This window comes from Peromyscus leucopus, chromosome 2 (assembly GCF_004664715.2).
Source record: "Peromyscus leucopus breed LL Stock chromosome 2, UCI_PerLeu_2.1, whole genome shotgun sequence".
In the NCBI taxonomy this organism is placed as follows: domain Eukaryota; kingdom Metazoa; phylum Chordata; class Mammalia; order Rodentia; family Cricetidae; genus Peromyscus; species Peromyscus leucopus.
The window spans coordinates 125235176-125258718 of record NC_051064.1 but is presented as its reverse complement, the minus strand read 5'-3'; the positions used below and the strand labels follow the sequence as shown (position 1 = coordinate 125258718).

The following is a 23543-nucleotide window of genomic DNA, read 5'->3' as shown; positions in this document are numbered from 1 at the left end:
GTGAGTTCGAGGCCAGCCTGGTCTACAGAGCAGTCCAGGACAGCCAGGGCTACACAGAAAAACCCTGTCTCAAAAAACAAAGCAAACAAACAAAAAAATTCAGATTTTGGGGGATTTCCAGTTTGGTATTTCCATGTTAGGGATGTCCAACCTGAATTATTTTTTTAAAGATTTATTTATTTATTATGTCATGCATGTTTGCCTACCCGTCAGAAGAAGGCACCAGATTTTATTATAGACGGTTGTGAGCCACCATGTGGGTGCTGGGAATTGAACTCAGGACCTCTGGAAGAGCAGCCAATGCTCCTAACCTCTGAGCTATCTCTCCAGCCCCCAACCTGAATTATTATTATTACCCCTGCCTACAACCACTACTAACATTCATAAATTAATTATCTTTATTATTTTACGATTTAGAGGTCAAGTTTCCCTGCTTATAGAATAACACTTAAACTCCTTAACCAACTCAAGGCTCCATAATTCTTGACCTGATTTCCTTTTACCCCACAGCCAATTTGCCTCCAAAGCCAGTCCCCTTCCTGACACATCTAGTGAGATGCTTGGAGCCAGGGCAAGCCCTAGAGGCAGTTCTAACAGGAGACAAAGCCTCCACACAGGTGCAGGGGCAGAGACAAGATGGTAGCTTTAAAGGAACTCCTCCCCAATGGTAATGGCACTGGGCGAGTCCCTGAGCCCCAGCACCTGGCAGCATAAATTTGCATATTCTGTCACTGGGCCTCTGCTCTGTATACAAACTGTCTTCCGCTTGCCTGGCTGACCTCTCATCTAAACAAATTCTGTCAAATGGCCACTAACTTCTCTCTGCTGGCCCAAAGCTAGACTTTTTTTTTCAGCTGCAGTGGGGAACAGAGAAGGGTTTAAGGACAGAATACATTTGACAGACTTCCTTTGGTTGTAGCTTTGGATATAGAGACTTGGGCCTCCCAGCTAACTTGGAAGAAGCCCCATATCCTCAGAGTCACAGCCCAGTTAATGCTTAGGTTCAGAAACCCTAAACAGCAAAACACATGCCAGCCAGGTGTGATGACACACGCCTGTAATCATAACATTCAGGATGGGGGCTGAGGCAGGACCAGGACTTGGAAGCAAGACCCCCATCACTAAAAGGAAAAGCAAATACAATAGTTGGCTGGCAGCCCTGGACACTGTGACCCCACGCCAGCAGCCTTGAGATGGCGCAGCGATTGTGGTGGGATTGGAAAGTCAGCTATGGAGAGGGTAGGTCAGTACCTCCAGCCACCACAGCCTTCCCTGGAAACCTGGCTCTTACCTACCTGGACAGGCTCTGGCAACTTCCTGGAGGAACAGTCTGGTGTGTGAGCCAAAAGGTAGTTGGAATACAAGCCTGAGCTCAGCTGTGTCCAGTTGTACTGTCACATCGGAGCCTGTAGAGAGGAGGCAAGAAATGAGGCGACCAGGAGCTGAGTACTGAAATGTGCTTTAAAGAGGGGAATCTCAGCCCAGTGGTGGTGGGGCACGCCTTCAATTCCAGCACTTGGGAGGCAGAGGCAGGCGGATCTCTGTGAGTTCAAGGCCTGGTCTACAGAGCAAGTTTTATGACTGCTAGGACTACAAAGAGAAACCTTGTCTGGGAATTAAAAAAAAAAAAAAAGTGGCATCTGCAAAATGGCAAATCAGAAAAGCTGGCCTCCCAATGCTCCTTCAGCCTTAGGCTGATGGCACAGTAAAGGAACCCTGTGTGCCTCCTCATACAAACAAGCATCCTCCCCATGTTGTGGAGAGAGAGTCAGCTCTGGATGTCACTCGGCCGCACCACCGCTGTACCAGATGGAACTGACAGGGACAGGCTCTCCGGACTTGTGTGCTCCTTGCCCTGTGAGATAAGAGCATGCAGAAGTGGACTGGCGTGCCTGTCCATCGGTCCACAGTAGTGCCAGGCACCAACAATGACATGTGAAGAGAAAAGATCGAGCATAGGAGAGGGCCAAGCTGAAAGGCGTGAAGCTTACAAGATGAGGGGACTCCGGGGCCATTGCAGATGATGGCTCATCAGGCAAAGGTGTTCGCTGCCAAGCCTGAACAAGTTGTTCTTTGACCTTCACACAGAACCATGCCATTCAGGTCAACACACACACACACACACACACACACACACACACACACACACACACACTGGATAGTGTGATTTTTTTCCTTTGGTTTTTTCAAGAGAGAGTTTATCTGTGTAGCCCTGGCTGTCCTGGAACTTGATCTGTAGACCAGACTGGCCTTAAACTCACAGAGATCCCCCTTTCTCTGTCTCCCAAGTGCTGGTATTAAAGGCCTGTGCCACCATCGCCCATCTAGTGAGGCATTTTTATGGTGGCCATTAAAAAGCTTTTTCCAATTACGATAATATCTGTGTCATTTTAGTGTTAGTGTCTATAATTTGTTTTTGTTTTTCAGAAGATACAAGGCTTCTCTGTGTATCCCTGGCTGTCCTGGAACTCACTCTGTAGACCAGGCTGGCCTCAAACTCAGAGATCTGCTTACCTCTGCCTCCTGAGTGCTGGGATTAAAGGCGTGCGCCACCATTGCCTGTGTGATAATTTTTTTAAGAAGAGAGAACTCACTGGGCAGTGGTAATGCATACCTTTAATCCCAGCACTTGGGAGGCAGAAGCAGGTGGATTTCTGAGTTCAAGGCCAGCCTGGTCTACAGAATGAATTCCAGGACAACCAGAGCTATTACACAGAGAAACCCTGTCTTGAAAAACAAAAATGAAGAAGAGGAGGAGGAGGAAGAGAGAACTCTGCTCTGACAACCTGTGCTGTCTGAGGTGATGGAAAGCACCTGGAGGACTTAACTTCGTGACAAGGGGGTGAGGGATGGAAAACAGCTGGTAGTGGGGGCAGGGTCTGATTCTTCGGGGTCTTATTTACCATAGTGTGGGTATCAGGAAAGTCTTTTTTATTACATTTATTCATTTATTTATTTGTGTATGTGTGCTCGTGTGTGTACACATGCGTGCCTGCGTGCCACAGCTAGCGTACAACCTCCAGGAGCTGCTTCTCTCATTCTGCCGTGTGGGTTCGGGGCTCAAACTGGGGTAGTTAGGCTTGGCAGCAGGCATCTTTCTCCACTAGCCGTCCCACCAACCCAAGAGTTTTCTCTTTTGTTTGTTGTATTTTGAAACGTAGTCTCAGTCTATAGCTCTGGCTGGCCTAGAACTCACCCCATGGTCCAGGCAAGGCAATCCTCCACCTCAGCCTTCTACATGCTAGGAATGCTGGTACATAGCAGCCCACCCACCCAGGGATGTTCTCATTCACGCCTTTCTCTCTGTCTTAGGATCCTGTCCCACTGCCCCAACAGGAACCCGGATTGAAAAGACTACTTACCAAGGATGTAGAGTTCACCGTCTGGGGACACTGAGGAAGGGAAATGAGAATGCCTTTAGCAACTGTACATCCCTGTCTTACATCATCCTCCATCCCCACCCACCCCTACAGTAAGGACAGAGATGACTGGGGGCGGGGGGAGGGCAGAGGAGAGTAATTCATACCACCCAGCCCGACTAGCACCTTCTTCCAGCATAAAATCTCTTGAGAGTGGCACTATCTGGTCCAGAGATACATCGTCTCCTGTGATGGCCATCCTCCGGTGTGTATACAGGAAGAGGCTGAGGGCAGAAAGCAGAAGAGGGTACACTTGGAGTGCTGGGATAATCTTTTTATATGTAAAGATGTGTCTCTTCCTCACCTGCCTAAGCTGGTCTCATAAAGAGCTGAACGGTCAACAGCTAGGCAGGAAGAGGATAGGTGGGATCCCCAGGTAGAGATAGGAACCCTGGGAAAGAATCTGAGGTGGGAGATTCACCAGCCAGATGCAGAAGAAGTTGGATGTATGGTACTGAGGAGAGGTAACAAGCCACGTGATAAAATGTAGATTAATATAAACGGGTTAACTTAAGTTTTAAGAACTAGTTGGAAACAAGCCTAAGCTAAGGCCAAGCTTTCATACTTAAAATAAGAAGTCTTCGTGTCATTATTCGGGAGCTGGCAGTCCAAAGAAAAGCCTGCAACGTTGGCGCGCTTGTAGCTGAAGGGGCTCTGGCAGGCCTTGCCCTTCCCCCATCCCCTCTGCCTTGCTAAGCCCTTAGATTACATTCTGAAAGCTAGCCACCATGGTCTTCTCTCTCTCTCTCTCTCAATCTCTCTCTCTCTCTCTGAAGATTTATTTATTTATTTATTTATTTATTTATTTATTTATTTGTTATGTATACAGTGTTCTGCCTATATGCATGCCTGCAGACCAGAAGAGGGCACCAGATCTTATTACGGATAGTTGTGAGCCACCATGTGGTTGCTGGGAATTGAACTCAGGACCTCTCGGATGAGCAGCCAGTGCTCTTAACTGCTGAGCCATCTCTCCAGCCGACTCCCCACTTTTTGTCTGTTCTCTTATTTAGCCACTTCCTCCCCCGAGGCTGACCACCAACGTCCAGCTATCAACAATCAAAAGCCCCATTTTGACTAACATGCCCAATCAAAATTAAACACTTCATCCTAATATGAGGTCTCCTTCTTTCCTTTATAAACTGCCATTTGCCTATGGTTCACATCTGTCTCCTCTCTACCCAGAGGCAGTCCTTTGTCCCTCTGGGGCAAATACCCCTTCCCGCTCTCCCTTGTTCCTGTCCTCTTCTCCCTCATCCTCTGTTTTCTGTCTTTGTCTCTTATTCCCTGATCTTTGTCCCTCTGGGGCAAATACATCTCCTCTGTGCTGAGACCTTGGTCTTGGGGCGTCTTGTGCCAATACCAGTTCTTTTAGTGGCAGCCTAGGTCCCTAGTGCTTGGCTGGCAGTGCCCTAGCCACACTCATGCCTCAAGCCTTTTCCGTCCACGGTGCCCAGGAAAGCTGTAATTTATGGATGAGGTCATCAAAGCATAACTCCCCATAGTTGGAAGAAAAACCAATTTGGTGCCATCTAGCACGTGAGTGACAGGAATAGCGTGTCCTTACGAAGCCCCTTCATCGCCCTGTTCTTCAGTTTCCCCATCTACCAAGCTGTCTAAAGGCCCCTCCCTCTGGCTCTGAGACCCTGAGGTTCACTTACAAGCTACGAGACCTTTGCAGGTATTATTTCCTCCCTCTGCTCTGGACTGTGCAGTGTTGCCAGGCAACACTGAATGAACACTTTTTTTTTTTTTTCAAGACAGGCTCTCTCTACATAGCTCTGGCTGTCTTGGAACTCATTATGTAAACCAGGCTGGCCTCAAATTCACAGAGATCTGTCAGCCTCTGCCTCCCAAGTGCTAGGATTAAATTCTGCACCACCACTCCCAGCCATTAATCGCTCTCTTTTTTCATTTTTAAATTTTTATTGTGTGTGGCATATGTGCTTGTTAGTGTGGGTATGTACACACATAGACATGTGTGGTCATATTTGTATGCATATACATGTGGAGACCACAGGGTGACCCTCAGAGGTCTTTCCTCAATCACTCTCCACTTTTTAAAATTGCTTTTTAGATTTATTTTTTTTTATTTCATGTGTATGGGTGTTTTGCCTCCATGAGTGTGTATGTGTTATCATATGCATGCCTGCCTGGTGTTGGCAGAGGTCAGAAGAGGGTGTCAGAGTCTCTGGAACTGGAGTTATTGATGGTTGTGAATCACCATGTAGGTGCTAGGGAATCAAACCAAGGTTCTCTGTGAGAGCAACACATGCTCTTAACCTCTAAGCCATCTCTCCAGCCCCTACACTTTTATTTTTGAGACAGAGTCTCTCAGTGAACCTGAAATTCGTGATTCAGCTAGACTAGCTAGCCAATGAGCTTCAGGGATCTGCCCGTCTCTCTACCTCCCCTAACTTCTTTAAGATTTATTTTCAGTTATGAATAGGTGTGTGTGTGTGTGTGTGTGTGTGTGTGTGTGTGTGTATGCATGCCTCAAGTGTGCAGATGCCCATGGAGACCAGAAGAGGGCATCTGAACCCCTGGAGCTTGAGTTACAGGTAGCTGTGAGCTGCCCGATGTAGGTGCTGGGAACCAAATTTAGGCCCTCTACAAAAACAAGTGTTCTTATATTTTTGGTTGTGAGCCTAGCCTTTAACGGCTGAGCTATCCCTGAGTTCGAGGCCAGCCTGGCCTACCAAGTGAGTTCCAGGAAAGGCGCAAAACTACACAGAGAAACCCTGTCTCGAAAAACCAAAAAAAAAAAAAAAAAAAAAAAAAAAAAACAAGTGTTCTTAACCACTTAACCATCTCTCACACCCCACACCCCAGCTTTTGGTATGGGTTCTGGAGATCCAAATTCAAGTCCTCATGCTTGTGTGGCACGCACTTCAATAACTGAACCCATCTCCAGCTCTCTCTCTTTAAACATTTATTTTATTTTTTAACTCTGTCTCTGTCTCTCTGTCTCTCTGTCTCTCTGTCTCTCTGTCTGTCTGTCTCTCTGTCTCTCTGTCTGTCTCTCTCTCTCTCTCTCTCTCTGTGTGTGTGTGTGTGTGTGTGTGTGTATGCACACTGGTGAGTGCAAGTGCCCACAGAGTCCAGAAGAGGGTTCAGATCTGCTGGATTGGAGTCATAGGGGTTGTGAGCCACTGGATGTGGGTGTGGGTACTGGGAACCAGATTTGGATCCTCTGCAAGAGCAGTACACACACATTCTAACCACTGAACAACTCTTCAGTCCCGTCTCCCCTCTTTTTGAGATAGGGTCTCACTCTGTTAGCTCAGGATGGTCTGGAACTTGTGACAGTCCTGCCTCAGCTTCCTGAGTGCTGGGATCACTGGTGCCAGCTCCCATTTCCAGTTCAGCCTTCTAATCTTTACTCAGGATCAACGAAGCTATGAAGAACATTTTGCTTAGAATCACAGCGTCTGGATCTGAACTCAGGCACTCACACAAGCTCAAAATCTAGCCGGGTGTGATACTAACTGCCTATTCTCTAGAAGCTTCCATGTCACATCTTGCTGATTATAAAGGGCTTAGCACATGGCGTTCCAAGAATACTATCGTTATGTTAATGATTCTAGGAGACTCAGACGGGATGACTAGAGTCGAGTTGGAGGATAACGAAGAACAACCCTTGACCCACACAGGTAGAGTCTGAGCCCCACTTACGCATGCTCCTGAGCGTCATTTTCCAGCCGGTACCGCACCAGCCCCAGCAGACGGCTCTGCCTGCTGTCTCCGGTACATAGCACACCTTGTACAGCCTGCTGCTCCGAGTGAAGGGAAACTGAAAGCCAAGAACAAGCCTCCCCATCCGACCCACTCCACCCCTGCGGCCCTTCTCCCTCCTGCTCACTGTGTGACCTCAGGCCAATTACTTCACCTCTCTGAGGTTTCCTCATCTGCAAAATGGGTATAATAGTCCCCAACTTCGCAGCTTGTTGGGAGAATATCTGAATATTTAAATCACCCAGTAGAGAAACCAGAGCCAAGTGAATTCTTAGTAAATACTGGTTTACCTATTACCACATGGCTTAGAGAGAAAGAGGAGAGAAATTTCCACACCCTCCATCCCACTTCCCAAGGCCAAGGTGGGCATGAGCTGGGAAGGATATGATGGTGCAGTATTCCCCCTCAGCCAGCGTCTCCTGAATCGCCACAGACTGGTCCATAATGAGCCGTCAAAGTCTGGTGTAGGGCAGGTGGGAACCTCCCATGCTGTAATAGAGCTGCTTCAGGGGGCTGTGGGGATGGAAGGAGGGGTCTTTTAGAGGGAAAAGAGCGGGCCTAATCATCCCGCTTCTCCTCCGGGTCCTCCTCTCTTTCCTACAATGGGCCTCTCTACGTTTCCAGGGAATGGGTTTCCGCTCCTTTGCCCCTGGCTGGATCTCCCTTCGAGAGGGAAACCAGATGTTCCCAGTGGGGTCCAGTATAATTGCTGCCCCCCTTGCTTCTGAGCATAGTTCTGACTCCCTCTTCAGGGAGCAGTTGTGGTCCATCTGGCGCTTCCCTGGTTAAGACTGGTAGCATGTCCACCTAGGGATGGGAGACAGACTTCTCCTTATTCTCAGCTAGGAGGGTCTTGTACTGGAGAAATAACCCAGTCCCGCTCCTTTTTCCTTGGAGCATGGAAAAGTGTCCCATTGCTCCTTGCCCCCGCCCCACCCGGCAGGCCCCGTTGCATCAGCTGCAGGCCGGGGGTGTCCATTCTGGCACCCACAGGATAGGAGCCCCAGCAGCCAGTTTGCAAGCCCCCTCCAACTCTACACCTATTTCGGACCCTTGTCATTGCTGCCTACCTCCCGAGCTGTCACCGCTGGGCCCACGGGACACCGATGTCCCGGACCAGGCCAGGGACTACATTTCCCAGCAGCCCTGGCGTCACAAGATGGTCAGCCAGCCTGCAAGTCCCAGCATGCCCAAGTCAATCATGGGCAAGTGGGTGGGTCTCCCCGCCCCTATGAGGCTCTAGAATCTCGAGTCTGGCGTCCTAGCATACTCTAGTGTCCCAGTTCTGGAAAGGCTGTCTGAGGAACGCCTTTCTCAGCCCACCAAATCAAAGGGCCTGGGCTTCTGCCCTAGGCGGAAGGAAGATGGTCACGTTACCCTAACGGAAAGAATGTTTTAACTTTTATTTTCGAGTTAATTCCATCCTCAGCTCTTCACGTGTTTTAATATTCTCCCGAAACTCTTCCAAATAACTAGCCTGCCTTGGCTTAATGCGATAAGATTATGAAAAACACCTTTTCTGCTCTCCAGACGGAGAAACAAGCAGACAGAGAAGTGAAGCTGTTTAACAGAGCCTGCGGCCAACAAGTGCAGGGGGCTCAGAGGAAAGTCTGGCTCCAATTCCTGTGTCATTTCCCAGCTGGCAACTGCCAAGTGTCCTTCAGGCCATCTAGCTTTTCTGTCCACCGATGGAACATGAAGTGTGTGGCGGTGATGACTATCACCGGGCGAATTGGAGGACACTATTCCTAGGGCGAAGGAGGATGTGGCCCTCTTGGCTCTTTATTATTATTATTATTATTATTATTTTAAGATTTGTTCAGTTATTTTTTTTTAATTTATGTGTATGTGTGTGTGCTTGCATGAGTTTATGTACACCGTGTGTGTGTGTGTGTGTGTGTGTGTGTGTGTGTGTGTGTGTGTGTGCAGGCGCCCAAGGAGTCCAGAGATCTTCAGATCCTCAGAGCTGGTTACAGGAGATTGTGAGCCACCTGACGTGTGTGTAGGGAATTGTACCTGGTCCTCCGGAAGAGCAGTAAGTGCCCTTAAGTACAGAGCCATCTCATACCTGCCAGTCACCCAGGTCTTTAGACAGCCCTAGCTAGGTTTTGTTCTCAAGCCCCTTTCCCACATTCTATTGGCTTCTACGGGACCATTCTCCTCCGGGCTTCATTGTTCTCATTTAGGTTAAGAATATAGCTCAATGCCAGGCAGTGGTGGTACACGCCTTTAATTCCAGCACTCAGGAGGCAGAGGCAAATGGATCTCAGAGTTCGAGGCCAGCCTGGTCTACAGAGCAAGTTCCAGGACAGCCAGAGCTACATAGAGAAACCCTGTCTCAAAAAATAAAACAAAAAAAAAAAAAAAAAAAAAAGATTATAGCTCAAGACAGAGGACAAAAGAAACTAGCTCAGATGGAAGATTCTAGAATGGTTTTGTCTCAGCTGTTGGCTATTTCAGTAAGCTGGATGTTCCCTGAGGACCAGGCTGAGTCTTGCCCTCACTGCTCCCGGGCAGTTTCTGGCATAGCGGCTCTTAGAATTTTATTTATTTATTTTGAGCAGTACTGAGGGTGGAACCTGGGAACCAGGCATTAAATACTCTACCACTGAGCCACATCTCCAGCCCAGAACATACGCACTGAATGAATTACTCAATAAATTAGCTTACTGAATACACTGCATTTCAACTTTGCCCCATAGGAAAGGACAGCGGCAGGTGGGCTGGTGCTGGGGAAGGAATGGCCGCTGTGACTTTTCGCTGCTGTTGTTTTGAGACAGGGCCTCACTATTTAGTCCAGGCTGGTCTAGAGTTTGCCTCAAACTCTTAATTCTCCTGTTTCAGGTTTCTGGTATTACAATGGGTGTCCGTTGTAATTTTTAAAAATAATTTTTTATTTTGTACACATATTTACTGTTTGTATACACACACACACACACACACACACACACACACACACACACACACACACACCGTACCATGTGTGTTGTTTGTGGAGGTCAGAGAACAACTTGTAAGAGTTGGTTCTTTTTTTTTTGTTTGTTTGTTTTTTGAGACAGGGTTTCTCTGTGTAGCTTTGCGCCTTTCCTGGAACTCACTTGTAGCCCAGGCTGGCCTCCAACTCACAGAGATCCACTGCCCTTTTCTCCCAAGTGCTAGGATTAAAGGCGTGTGCCCCACCACCTGGCTGAGAGTTGGTTCTTTCCACCATGTGAATGATCAAATTCAGGTCCTCAGGCTCAGCACATGCTCTTATCTACTAAACCATCTTGCTGACCCCCACTTTTAACTACCACTCTCCTTTTTGTTCTGAATTGCATTCTGATAACCAGTTCAACCCGAATGTGAAAACCCCCTTCCAGAAGCGGGTATGTCTTCCTGGTTGTCTCTTCCTAGAAATGTCCAAGTTTATTGGACTACAGTTTATTGGAGTTCAAGTTTATTGGTCTACAGTTTCAAAGTCCCATGGGGGATGAGGGGAAAGGGAACTGGTCAGAGATCAAGGGGGTGGAGGTTGATAAAGGAAAACAGGGAACCCCCTTAATGCTGATGGTTGGAGGGTCTGGGGAAATGAGATGGGGCTAAGCAGTTTCTTAGATGAAGGAACTCTCCCTGCAGGATTTTGGGGTCTTCCCATGGTATGTGGGTCATGTAGGTGTATCCCTCTCCAGTAAAGCTCAGGATTCTCTTTGGGATCAGGGATAAGGACCTGCCACCTTGGAGGGCCCATGTTCAGGCCTGTGAGTGGGAAGGAAAGAACCTGGACTGGCATCCTCACACAGACATACATGCAGGCAAAACACCAGTGCACATAAAATAAAAATAAATTTTTAAAAAAGGAGTGCACAGGCACTTGTATGTGCATGCATATGAAAACCAGAGGGCATTCATATGCTATTAGGTGCTTGACAAGTCTTGCTCACTAAAGATACAGTTCCAGGATTTGGAACAGGGAGATGTGGAGGCTTGCAGGGCCCACATAGTCTTCTCAAACGCTGCTCTCTGATTCTGCTGAACTCAAGTTGTGCACTGGGGACAGGAGCAGAGAATGTGGAGGAGCAGCCATGTAGCAACAATCAGGGCAGAGGGCTCCTGGTGACTCCTCAAGTGGCCTTGTTGAAGTGAAAAGTCCCATCCAGCTGGAGGCAGCTGCCTGAGGCCTAGGCTGACAGTACTCCAGGTAGCAGGGCCAACATCTGCTTCCTCACACCTGGGTGCATCCACCATGTAGGCCTGGCTGCAGCCTGAGCTGGACCATTTGAGCTACAAGAACAGACAGGAACATTCACGTTAGGGGTTGGGGATTTAGCTCAGTGGTAGGGTGCTTGGCCCTGGGTTCAGTCCTCAGTTCCGGGGTGCTGGGGGAGACAAAATAACCATTCATGTTACCCTTGCCCTTCCCCCAGCTCATGAAGGCAAGACACCTCAATGAAACTAGAACTGAGCTGAGCTTCCCCATGAGGTCAGGTGGTCAGTTCCCAGAAAACCAGTAGATCAGAAACAAGGGGCCCCATTCTAGAGCCTTGGAAAATTCCACCTGATGGCCTGCGTTATGTAAAGCCGAGAGGGTCAAGCTTGCTCAACTCCAGACAGGCTGGCTCTCTACAAATGTAGCTCCCTTTAGACTCCACTGTTGAGCTACTCCAGGCCTACAGTTCTGTGAGAAGACAGTTACTTAATTCTGGAAGCATTGAAGGCCCACCTCACAGAAGTTCAAGCCCTTGGGACACATGGCTGGAGTGTCCTGCTCTTTGAAGCAGGCATCCCCTTGGCAGGAAATGGAGGTACAGGTTTTTTCCTGGAAGAAAATGAGAGGTTTGAAGGGCTAATGCTGGACCGAGAGGTGAGGTGGGAGCCTGCCTGTGCCTGTGCCATGACCTCCTCCACTTCAGCAGTCAGCTGAGTGCAAGATAGTCAGTCTCTCTGGGGAGTGGACGTGGTGGTGATCGCTCGGGTGGCATGAGGAGCTGCTTGTCCTCCGGGATACTCAGAGGCCCCGCTTGTATAAAATTGCACTCTGCCTGGGGAAGTGATGTGACACCCTAGGGTGGGAGGCGAGCGAGCACCTTTGCAAAGCTGCAGCCCTACCTCGCCCCTCCAGGATGTACGGCAGCTCACAACCCAGCACCTCTCTCAGCTACCACCCTGGAAAGGACAGGTGGTCTCTCCATGTCCCTTTGGAGCTTGCAGGAGAGAGGGAAGAGGACTGGGCTGGGCTAAGGGAGGAACATGTTAGCAAAGGCAGCCTGGGAGAGAGCAAGAAAGCCAGCTTTGGGGGAGTTGATGAAGACCTCAAAGGCAGGGGCCAGGCAGAAGGATTTAAAGGCCAGGACGTTGATGGAGATTAGGGGGCTGGTGAAAACTGAGCTGAGATTTGAAGATCTATCAAAGGGCAGGGTGGGTCAGTGGCAATGGAAGTCAGAGTTGGGGGCAGGAGCTGCAGGGTGTCAAGGGTGGGGCTCCCACCAGAGACTGAAGACGTATTGAGCACTAGGTAGGGTGATCCTCCACTCTAGCACTGCAGCATGCAGGGGCCAGGACTGGACACTGAGTCCTTTGACAGCAGGGAAGAGCTGGGACCCACTTCCTCCCTCACCCTGCCACTGAAGCTGCACCGGGCCGTGTAGTGGGAAGCATTAAGTTGAACCAGCTGAGTGAGAAAGGGCAGGCACACGCAGGAGCGTGTGGCTATTGCCAGTCTTAGGCCCTCTCTCAGCTTCTCCCAGCATCCTAAAAGGGACTCTTCTCCCTCCCACTTCTGAATCTCTGTCCCCAGCCCTTCAAAGGGCCCCCTCCTCTCCTTCATCTTAGAGTGGTGTTCCTTCTGGGTCCCATCATGCCCTGCCTCCTACCTTGCAGTGTTGTCCCCAGACTGGCCTTCTGCTGCTCGGTGGGAGAACGTCACCCCCTGGGCGGACATGGCTCCAAAGCAGGGGAAGCTATGGCAGATGGGTTTGAGTGCTGTGGCCCCATTTCAAGTGGAGGGCATCAGTCGGGAAAGGCCTGTGTCCCACACATGCTGCGTATCTGGACTGGAGGAGCGGAGGTCAGCTGATCTCTTGTCAGAGTCTAGGCTCCCAGAAGACCAGCAGCAGAACTGCCTGGAGGAAGAGAAGAGGATGACACAGCAGGAAGTCACCAGATCAAAGGTCACAGGTCAAGGAAAGGTTATGTGGAGGTTAAGTGGAAGAGGTGTGCAGGAACAGAGAAGCAGGAACATCTGGATCAGCAACAAGCCTGAGGCTAGGATTGGTCCCAGGGTCCAGGAAAGGATAGGATCTCAGAGCTGAGGACACACACCTTTGAGCAAAGTAGCCCTGTGGCAACCACTGGCCACAGACATCTTGAATGGAAGAGTGGAGGACCAGCCCTGAGCAGCCCAGGGGAGGCTGCAAAGATTCCTGTAATTGCATTATATAGACAAATGGACTGAGGCTGGGGGGCAGATGAGACTACCTACAGGGAATAAGAGGTCCCAGGAAGTCTCTTTCCTCCTTGGAAGTCATACTGTCAGAGGGACAGTATGAGACAAGCATAAAAGGACCTGCATTCTAGCATCAATCCCTCGGAGAATATATGTTGGCATGGCAACAGCAACATCTTAAGCCTGGGAGAGACAGCACTGGAGCAGGTGCAGGGACATGAAGGACATGTCGGGTGCCTCTGATCTGGCCTCATTTACCTCCAACACCCGAAGCTGTGGGGAGGATGGCAGAGGTGGGGAATGGAGCGCAGGCCAGGGGAACTCTGGGTCACAAAGGGGCTCAGAAGGCTCTATCCCAAGATTCAAGAGTTTTCGGGATGGAGACTCTTCCCCCTCACTAAGGTAGACAGATCCCAGTGAGCCAAGGGCAGAGCTATCTCTGATCCTCAGTTCAGGGATCCCGGCCTCTGTGGGATCTGACCTGGAAGGGTCTGTTAAACAGGCGCTTGGCATCTTCCTGTAGGGTAGAAAGTGCTCGAGACAGGTATGGGAACACTATTCTCATTATGCCCAAGCCTGCAAAGCTGAGCATAGCCTAGTGCCCGCCACTCCCAGAACCAACAAGGGTTCCTATTTCCCAGTCATGGTTACTGCCTCTGTCAAGCATTCAGATCTGTCTGCTGGGGACATCTTCCAGGATGATGGGATACAGCCTCACGGAGGTCCCTCTGCTTACTGCATGGATGAGGCCATGCTTGGGATGTAAACAGTGCTAAGAGGAAGTGTGGAGAGTGGGGGTTCCTCTCTTCACGGTCACCCCTCACCCCGCAGCACCCCCCCCCACACACACACACTGTTCTTTTCTTCTGCCACTCGACGAACAGTTCGTAGCCGAGAGTGGTGACGCACATTTGTAATTTCAGCACTTTGGAGGTAGAGTCAGAAGGTTAGGAGTTCAAGGCCAGCCTTGGTTACATGAGACCCTGTCTCAAAAAACGAGTTATTATGTGGTATCTCTCCAAGGAGACATCAGACTTCAAAGACTAAAGGGGTCAGGCCAGGGCCTTTGGTTCCTGTGAAAAGAAAAGCCCAGAAGATGGTCCCATGCTGTAAGGATTTAAAGTCTGGATTTTGAATAGAAGGACCCAGAATTCCAGATAAAGTCCTTTCCTGCCTCTCTGGTTTGAACAGGCAGGGCTGGAGAGACAGCTCAGGAGTGTGGGTGGATTCTTAGGAGAATCAGACATGGTCAGTGACGACCTGGTAATCCCCTGGAGTGTCCATAGAGCTTCCTACCAACCTGTGCACTTTTCCGTGGATGGAGGGAATATTCTTAGCATTCCCTGTGCCTGTCCCATCCCAGCGGAAGACCTACCTGCACCTGAAGGTGCAGAGGGCATTGAGTATCTAAGCACGAGTCGGAGAGGCTCAAATGCGGCCACTGGAAGCTGCCCAGGGCCCTTCCTTCCCTCCAACCATTTGTCAGTTTAGGGAATCTGTCTGATGTGGCCGTCCCTGGGGACCCACAGAAGCCACATGCAAAATCAGGAACTGCAGCGGAAGTCTACACTGCAGTCGGGAGAAAATAAAGTCTCCTGGCAGTTCTGGCAGATCAGAGGACCACTATCCCAGGGTCCCACTGGAATGGGAAGGTGTGTAGCACGAACCTAAAAAGGCCTTATTAATAAAAACAAACCCGGAGCCAGGTACTGGGGCGAACGCTGAAAGATCGAGGACAGTATCCAGGGTCCACTGGAATGGAAGGTATGTAGCACGAACCTAAAAAGGCCTTATTAATAAAAACAAACCTGGAGCCAGGTACTGGGGTGAACGCTGAAAGATCGGAGGACCAGTATCCCAGGGTCCCACTGGAATGGGAAGGTGTCTTATTTGACTCCACTGGAAACCCAACAGCTGGGGAGGACTCTCAGAAGAGAGCATAAAGGTTAGTCAGGATCCTCTCAGAGCTCATACACTGATGATGGCATCTAAGGGATGAGGAAGAGTTAGTTATCACAGCAAGTACAAGAAAAATGTAGAGAAGGGGGGTGGAATCTTAAGAAATCTGTCTAGGTTAGAGATGCAGCTTAAAGGTAGAGCGATCACCTAGCATTCAGAAGGCCCAACTTGGTCAGGGAGCTCAGCTGAAATTCTCTATTTCTACAGCAGATTCCATTAAGTCCAGACTTCAGCGGGACACCTCCCAGGACTCCTGCAATTTCTGCCTGGCCTTAGCTAACAGCTGTGTGTCTCCTAGGGGTAAAAAGAATCAGCCATACAGGTTATTCCCCAACTCCCTGTGGAGATTGCATCTGAGCTTCCTTACCTGGGGCTTCTGCTCTTACTATCCCACCTCCATGTAATTCAAGCTCTGCAAATCTAATTGTTCCTGGCACACAGACAACACTAATTTTTAAAAAGAATTTTGGGCCGGGCAGTGGTGGCGCAAGCCTTTAATCCCAGCACTCGGGAGGCAGAGCCAGGCGGATCTCTGTGAGTTCGAGTTCGAGGCCAGCCTGGGCTAGCTACACATTGAAACCCTGTCTCGAAAAACCAAAAAAAAAAGAGAATTTTGGAAGCTGGGCTGGTGATGGCACATGCCTTTAATCCCAGCACTCGGGAGGCAGAGGCAGAAGGATCTCTTTGAGTTCCAGGCCAGCCTGGTCTACAGAGTGAGTTGTAGGACAGTCAAGGCTACCCGGATTGCAAAATCTTTAACTATGCAAAGATGTGTTGCATTTGTTTAAATATCTAAAGATGTGTGGCTGTTTACCTTGCCTGTCTAAGGCACTTGATTGGTCTAATAAAAAGCTGAGTGGCCGGCTGGACGGCGATGGCACATGCCTTTAATCGCAGCACTTGGGAGGCAGAGGCAGAAGGATCTCTGTGAGTTTGAGGCCAGCCTGCTTCTAGAGAGCGAGTTCTAGGACAGGCTCCAAAGCTACAGAGAAACTGTCTCAAAAAACAAAAACAAACAAACAAAAAAAGCTGAATGGCCGATAGTGAGGAAGGAGGTATAGGTGGGAATTCTGGGAAGGAAGAGTAAGGAAGAGGAGGAATTTAGGCTGGGGAAAGAAAGAAAAAGAGACACGAGGGAGGTCAGACAGGCAGAAAAGAGAGGAAGCAGGAAAATAGAACATACCAAATGAAAGAAAGGTAAAAAACTCTGAGGTAAAACACAGATTATTAGAAACAGGTTAAATTAAGTTAAAAGAGCTAGTGGGACAAGCCTAAGTGAAGGCTGAACATTCATAATTAATAAGAAGTCTCTGTGTCTTTATTTGGGAGCAGGTTGGTGGCCCAAAGAAAATGCCAACTACTTTTTTTTTTTTTTAACAGGGTTCTCTGTGTAGCCCTGGCTGTCCTAGAACTCACTCTGTACCAGCACCACCTGGCTCACTTTGTTCTTTTAAAAAAGATTTATTTTATGAGTGTTTTGCCTGCATGCATGTATGTGCATCCCTCAATGCTCAGAAGAAGGCTTTGGATGTCCTAGGACTGGAGTTATGGATGGTTGTCAGCCACCATGTAGGTGCTGGGAATTGAACCAGGTCCTCTGCAAGAGCAACAAGCACTCTAAACCAGTGCTCACACTCTGTCCTTCTCCACTAGTCTCCTCCATTCCTTCCCTTCTTTGCCTTCAAAAATCCCTTTTACTCTCATACTTCTCCCTCACTCACAATCCCCTACTTTTATATATATATACACACACGCACATATACTTAAATATATATGCACACACATATTTAAATCTATGTTCTGCATGAGAGAAAACATGCAAACTTTGAGTCTAGCTTTTTGTGGGGGAGGGAAGATAGGGTTTCACTGTGTAGCTCTGGCTGTCCTGGATTCTCTATTTGGACACATTGACCTCAAACTCAGAGATCTACCTGCCTCTGCCTCCAAGAGGCAGATTAAAGGCATGTGCCACTACACCCAGCTCAAGCTTGCCTTTAACTCCTGAATCATCTTATTGGCCACTGAATGCCATTTTGTTCTTTTACAGCTGAATAAAATTCCACTGTGCATTCAGAATACATTCTCTCTATTGTCTTTTACCAGACATCCAGATTGATTCCCTATCTTAGCAATGAATGTACAAGTAACCTCTGTGGTGTGCCGACTTAGGAGTCCTCTGGGTATACTCAGGAGTGTATAGCTGGGTCATACAATAGTTACATTTTAGTAAAAAAATAATAATTGAATGTACTAGGCATGATGGTGCACCCCTTTAATCCCAACACTCAGGAGGCAGAGGCAGGCAGATCTCTATGAGGCCAGCCTGGTCTACAGAGTGAGATCCAGGACAGCTAGGGATGTTACACAGAGAAATCCTGTCCAAAAAAAAAATTGAATGTGTGAAATATAAACAATGAAAAATAAAAGCAGACTTTGCTGCAACAGGTGAGCCCAGGTTCCTGGCAAGGTCTTCATACCATAACAAATGCTGGAGTCTCAGGTACCTACTCTGAGGGATGTGACAGCTAGAGAGCAGTGGAACATTCCTTGACAGCCCAGTATGGCTACTGTTTCAGCCAGAGGGCTTCCTCCATGTTCCATTGCAAGGCTTTGCTTCTCTCTCTCCCCACTTGGCAATGTCTCCTTTCACCTTGGCCTAGTTTTCAGTAATCAGTTCCTAATTGACTCAATTAGATGTGACTATGGGCTCCGAACCCACTGCTGTACAAGCCCCGGGGAGGCGGCTCATCGGGCCTGTAAGGACTGGCAGAACCAAGGCACAACATGTCACACAAGGAATGGGTTGACCAGAGTGATGTAATGCTCAGTAGGGGTGGTGAGACCTTTGCGGCCATGGGCATGTCAGGACACAGGTATATGGAGGAAGATGGCCAGCCACAGCTTGTGAAGCATTTGCTTATATTGTTCCATTACTAAATAAAACTTAGGAGTCCGATATCAGGGTAAAAACCTGATTGATCAGAGAAGAGGCAGAAAAGCAACCAGTGACCTCTTCTCTCTCTCCATCTCCCCAATCCAAAGGGCCCACAAACCTTTCTAAACCCCTCCCTACTACACTCTCTGTCTCTCTCTATATGTATCATGGGTCAACCAAAACCTTTATCACTAATTCTGATCACCCAGTTGCTCCCTGGGTTCAAGATTAAACTTTATTGTCAGTCTTGGAGTGTCAGTGCAAACAAACAGCCCACAACATTCCCCACTTTTTGTCTAAATAAAAAAGAGAGGTTTCAACTCTAACACAGTAAACCTATATACAATAAGAACAATTGTCAGGTAAGAATTACATTTATGGGCTGGAGAGATAGCTCAGAGGTCAATTGAACTCAGAGAGGTCCTGAGTTCAATTCCCAGCAACTACATGGTGGCTCACAACCATCTAATGAGATCTGGTGCCCTCTTCTGGCATGCAGGCATACATGCAGATAGAATACTGTACATATAATAAATAAATAAATCTTTAAAAAAAAAAAAGAATTACATTTACAATGTCCAGTCCATTTTTATTTGGCAACTTTGGAGAAAATACTATTATCTAGCCTATCTAGATAAGTCCAAAGTTTTATACCTAAACCACTTTCTATCATAACTTGTATTATCATCCTAAAAATATCTTTTTAGGCCTTAAAACATTTTCTAAGATAAACAATTTTTATGTCTCTCAACCTTATACATTTTACATCTATTTTGTGAGTTTCTTTTCTGAATTTGGTAACAAGGAAAACTGTGACTATAACTATCTAGTCTTCAAACCCATCAGAGACCTGAGAAAAATATAATATTACCTGAGTGCATTTTTAGGAGGCCCTGAGAAAACTGAGGTAATGGTCAAGTCCTGGGAGAGCTAGCTGTTGTCTCATCTTGGTGTGATGGGAAAGTGCAGGGCTTATTTGAAGTCCTGGCTGGAGATAGTCTGTGAGGCTGGACCATCTTAGCTAACAACTTTGAAGTTGTCCTGAGCATTTGTAGTCTGAAGCTGATTTTTGGGTAGTGTTTGTCAGCTTAATGGCATTATTGCAGTCCAAGTGGACTGGCCATTACAGGGTCCCATCATCTTCTTGGAGACCTCAAAGGTCATTGTCATGGTTTACTGCAGAAAACTTAAACATTTTAAATGTCATAAGCATGAGATCTCCAAAAGGTTAATGGACCACAATTTGTTAAGTACATCTGGGAGCCGGGCGTTGGTGGCACACGCCTTTAGTCCCAGCACTCGGGAGGCAGAGCCAGGCGGATCTCTGTGAGTTCGAGGCCAGCCTGAGCTACCAAGTGAGCTCCAGGACAGGTGCAAAGCTACGCAAAGAAACCCTGTCTCGAAAAACAAAAAAACAAACAAACAAAAAAAAGTACATCTGGGGTACACAAACTTAGTTCCTAGCTACCTGCTTCAGATTCAAGCCTGAAATCATATATAGGAAGCTGTATGAATTCTAGCTATTTCTAGAATTAGTTAGTTCTCTAAATGACCATTAATATCACAACAGAAAGTTAAAATATATCTAATAATCTTATACATTTTGAGATAACATTTATACCTTAAGAAAAGTTTAAAAGAGTCAAAACCAAAGGATTATGAGATTAGTGGCAATAGAATAATCCCTTAATTTTGGTTTGGTTTTTCTTCTGTCCCATACCAGGTGGCTCTTCTGACATGAGACAGATTTTAGATTTTCCTTTAAAAAGCATGCTTGGAGCTGTGCGGTGGTGGTGCATGCCTTTAATCCCAGCACTTGGGAAGCAGAGCCAGGGAGATTTCTGTGAGTTCAAGGCCAGCCTGGGCTACCAAGTGAGTTCCAGAAAAGGCGCAAAGCTACACAGGGAAACCCTGTCTTGAAAAACCAAAAAAAAAAAAAAAAAAAAAAAAAAAAAAAAAAGCATGCTTGGGTTTAGAGAAGGAGATAGCCACACTCCAACTCCAAAGCCAGCCTTAATTTTTAATTGAACTGGGGCTACAAAAAGACCATTTGCTTTATATGTGTGTAGAGAACAGCAGAAATAAACATTTGAGAAGATTTATGAAGTTTTATCCTGTTGGAAATGTGATATACCAACAGTCCAATTTACTCTTTTTCTTGGGACATTTTCTCTGGATGATTTGTTCTTTTTCTTCAGATGTCTCATTTGTCCAGTGATCTTCAGATTCCTTAGCTGGATGCCCTCATTCTCCTGGAAAGACAACAACAAAACCCTGCCCCAACCCTAACTTTGGGAAGTTTCCTTTTTGGCAAGTTATATCTGATCTAATGAAAAGCATTTGTTAATCTTATAAGTTAGTTTAGATTGAATGGCCACACTGTTTGATAAACTATCGCCTCTCCTAATCAAGAGGTCTCTCTTGTTTGAATCTAATCTTTATCAATTTTGATGGTATCCATAGCTTTTTTTCTCTCGTGGAAACAAAAGCAAAACCTCCTCCCCAACGTAACACATATCCTGGTTTCCATTCTAAGGTCAACACATCTTTAAAGTATACAAGCTGATTTAATTCAGCATTTTTTTCTACTATCCAATGTCTCTCTGCAGCTGCCATTCCTTTCTCATTAGCATTTAGAAACATTAAAGTTAATAAAGTCTTGTGTAATCTATCTCTGGAGGTCTTTATTACCCCTTTCTGTTTATTAAGTATATCTTTTAAAGTGTGCTTAGATCTTTCTATAACTGCTTGTCCTTTAAGATTGTGTGGTATATCTGTAATATGCTTTATGTTGTAATATGCAAAAAACTTGTTTTACTAGAGACATGTGCTGGAGCATTATCAGTCTTAATTTGTATGGGTATTTCCATGATGGTCATAACTGGTGATCATTCTTGTATGGTAACTGAATAAACTAAGGTTGGCTTTCTGATAACCTTGGGCTGTTCCTCTTTAGTTTCAACATGCCATGGTGTGGTAGGTTCTGATCTAAATTCCTCTGTCTCTGTGTGAAGACTTCTTAGTTTCATTGGTAGGTTTTTCTAGGGATTGTATCTTATCAGTCAATTTTTCATATTTGGCACAGATATCAAACCACTATTTTAAGGATAAAACATGAATCACCAAACTGGTAATACTTATAATCAACATTATGTCAATCCTGGCTATGTTGGTTACTTTATTTTTTCCAATTTCAAACCATCTATTGTGTAACCAACCATACAGAGTCCTAACTCCCTGCATTGTAGTATTTCCCATTCTTGACGTGGGATTTTTTTTTTTTTTTTTTTTGCATATAACCTAATTCCTTCCTTAAGAATTCCCAGGTGTCTCACCAAATCTGATGACTTTTGAGTTTGTCCACAGCAGTCACTAATGGCAGAGCTGCTTTTTTTTTTTTTTGGGGGGGGGTGGGATGGTGGGACCTGCAGCTGTGGCACTTGGTGCAGTGGCATGGTGCCCAGGCAGCCAGGCTAGCATGGTGGATGCTGGGGTCACAGCAGGTTGCCACTTTGTTGCATGGGCTGGGCTGAGGTGTATGATGGTGGTAGCAGCAGAAGCCCGAGCAGGTGGCCTAGCTGGTGCATGGTGGTGGACCAGGGAAGGGGCCTGGGGAATGCCTGAAACCTGTGGGGATAGGGACCAAGCCAAAGTGGACATGGGAAACACAGGAGAACCACCCCCAGGGGTGGGGGTGGGGTGGAGCCGCCTGAGCAGTGTCCGCAGCTTTCCCTCCACAGGATCTAGTGCCATGTGTTGGATGCCAGATGAAGTTTACTTATACTGTTCTATTATTAAATATAACTTGGAAGTCAGATACTGGGGTAAAAACCCGACTGATCAGAGAAGCCACAGAGAAGTGAACAGTGATCCCCTCTCTTTTCTCTCCTTCCCCTGATCCAAAGGGCCTGTGAATCTTTCCACAACTTTCCCTACTACTTCCCGTGTCTCTCTATATGTATCCTGGGTCCTTCAAACCCTCTAGGGCTAACTCAGGTCAGCCAGTCGCTACTGGCAGTCTCGGAGTGTCAGTGAAACAAATATCCTGCAACGAGCTGGAGCTCTTCACAAGTAATGCCTGAAAAACAAACCTGCTCAGGCCTCTGAGGAATTCTCTTCAGCCTTCAATGACTGTGCTCACAGGTAGAACTTCCTAGTCCTTTCTGAAATTGGGAGCACCAGATTCAGAAGCCAGAGCAGTTCCTTCCAGCTGCCATCCTCTTGCCTGAGCTGCCTGGAAGCTCCAGGTACAGACCTGTGCTACTATGCCTGGCTCCAGCTCATTGTTTTTTAGGCAGTGTCTCACTCTGTCACCCTGGCTGGCTTTGGTCTCACATACCTGCCTGTCTCCAGGGGCTGGAATTACAGGTTACTGCCCCCAAGGCCAACCACAGCTAACTTCATGTCAAACAGGCAAGCCTTGAGGCCACTCTCGGCCCTCGGGCCTAGCTCACCCTGCAGTCTTCTCCCATCCGTACTCTGATGGTTGACTCAACTGAGGGCAGAGTTTATCCTGGCATGATGCTCCTCGGGGGAGTGGTAATGAAGGGGCAGATGATAAGGAGAAAGGTCTCAATGTCTTGACACATGCCTGGTGTGCTGGCAAAGACGTATAATCTTAGCACAGCGAGGCTGAGGCAGGACTGGTGGGAGTTCAAGGCCAGCCTGGGCTATAGAGGAGACACATACACACACAGAATTACCTCACATGATACAACAGGCAGTAAGAACTGTCTCCTGGCCAGGCGGTGGTGGCGAACGCCTTTAATCCCAGCACTCGGGAGGCAGAGCCAGGTGGATCTCTGTGAGTTCGAGGCCAGCTTGGGCTACCAAGTGAGTTCCAGGAAAGGCGCAAAACTACATAGAGAAACCCTGTCTCCAAAAAATAAAAAATAAAAAAAAATAAAGAAACTGTCTCCTAAATCTAGGGCTCCCCTAAACTTGGTGAGAACGAGGCAGAAGTATGAACAAAAGGATTACATCATATTGCTTCTCGGCCTTTTGGCTAAGATCAAGTGTAGGATTACATCATAAACCTGGGTTTCAGAAACAACACATCCAGATCAAGGGC

General features: G+C 47.4%; 1 protein-coding gene across 1 annotated transcript in view; it reads right to left on the bottom strand.

The window, feature by feature from the left end:
• The window catches only part of Inpp5b (inositol polyphosphate-5-phosphatase B), a 69514-nt gene extending 61204 nt beyond the window's left edge, over positions 1-8310 (bottom strand). Inside the window, 6 exon segments of the mRNA XM_037202921.1 lie at positions 1296-1406; positions 3363-3392; positions 3546-3643; positions 7095-7189; positions 7541-7667; positions 8225-8310. Of these exon segments, the coding sequence (XP_037058816.1) occupies positions 1296-1406; positions 3363-3392; positions 3546-3643; positions 7095-7189; positions 7541-7597 (391 nt within the window). The 5' untranslated portion in view covers positions 7598-7667; positions 8225-8310.
• Between the last annotated feature and the right edge of the window lie 15233 nt (positions 8311-23543).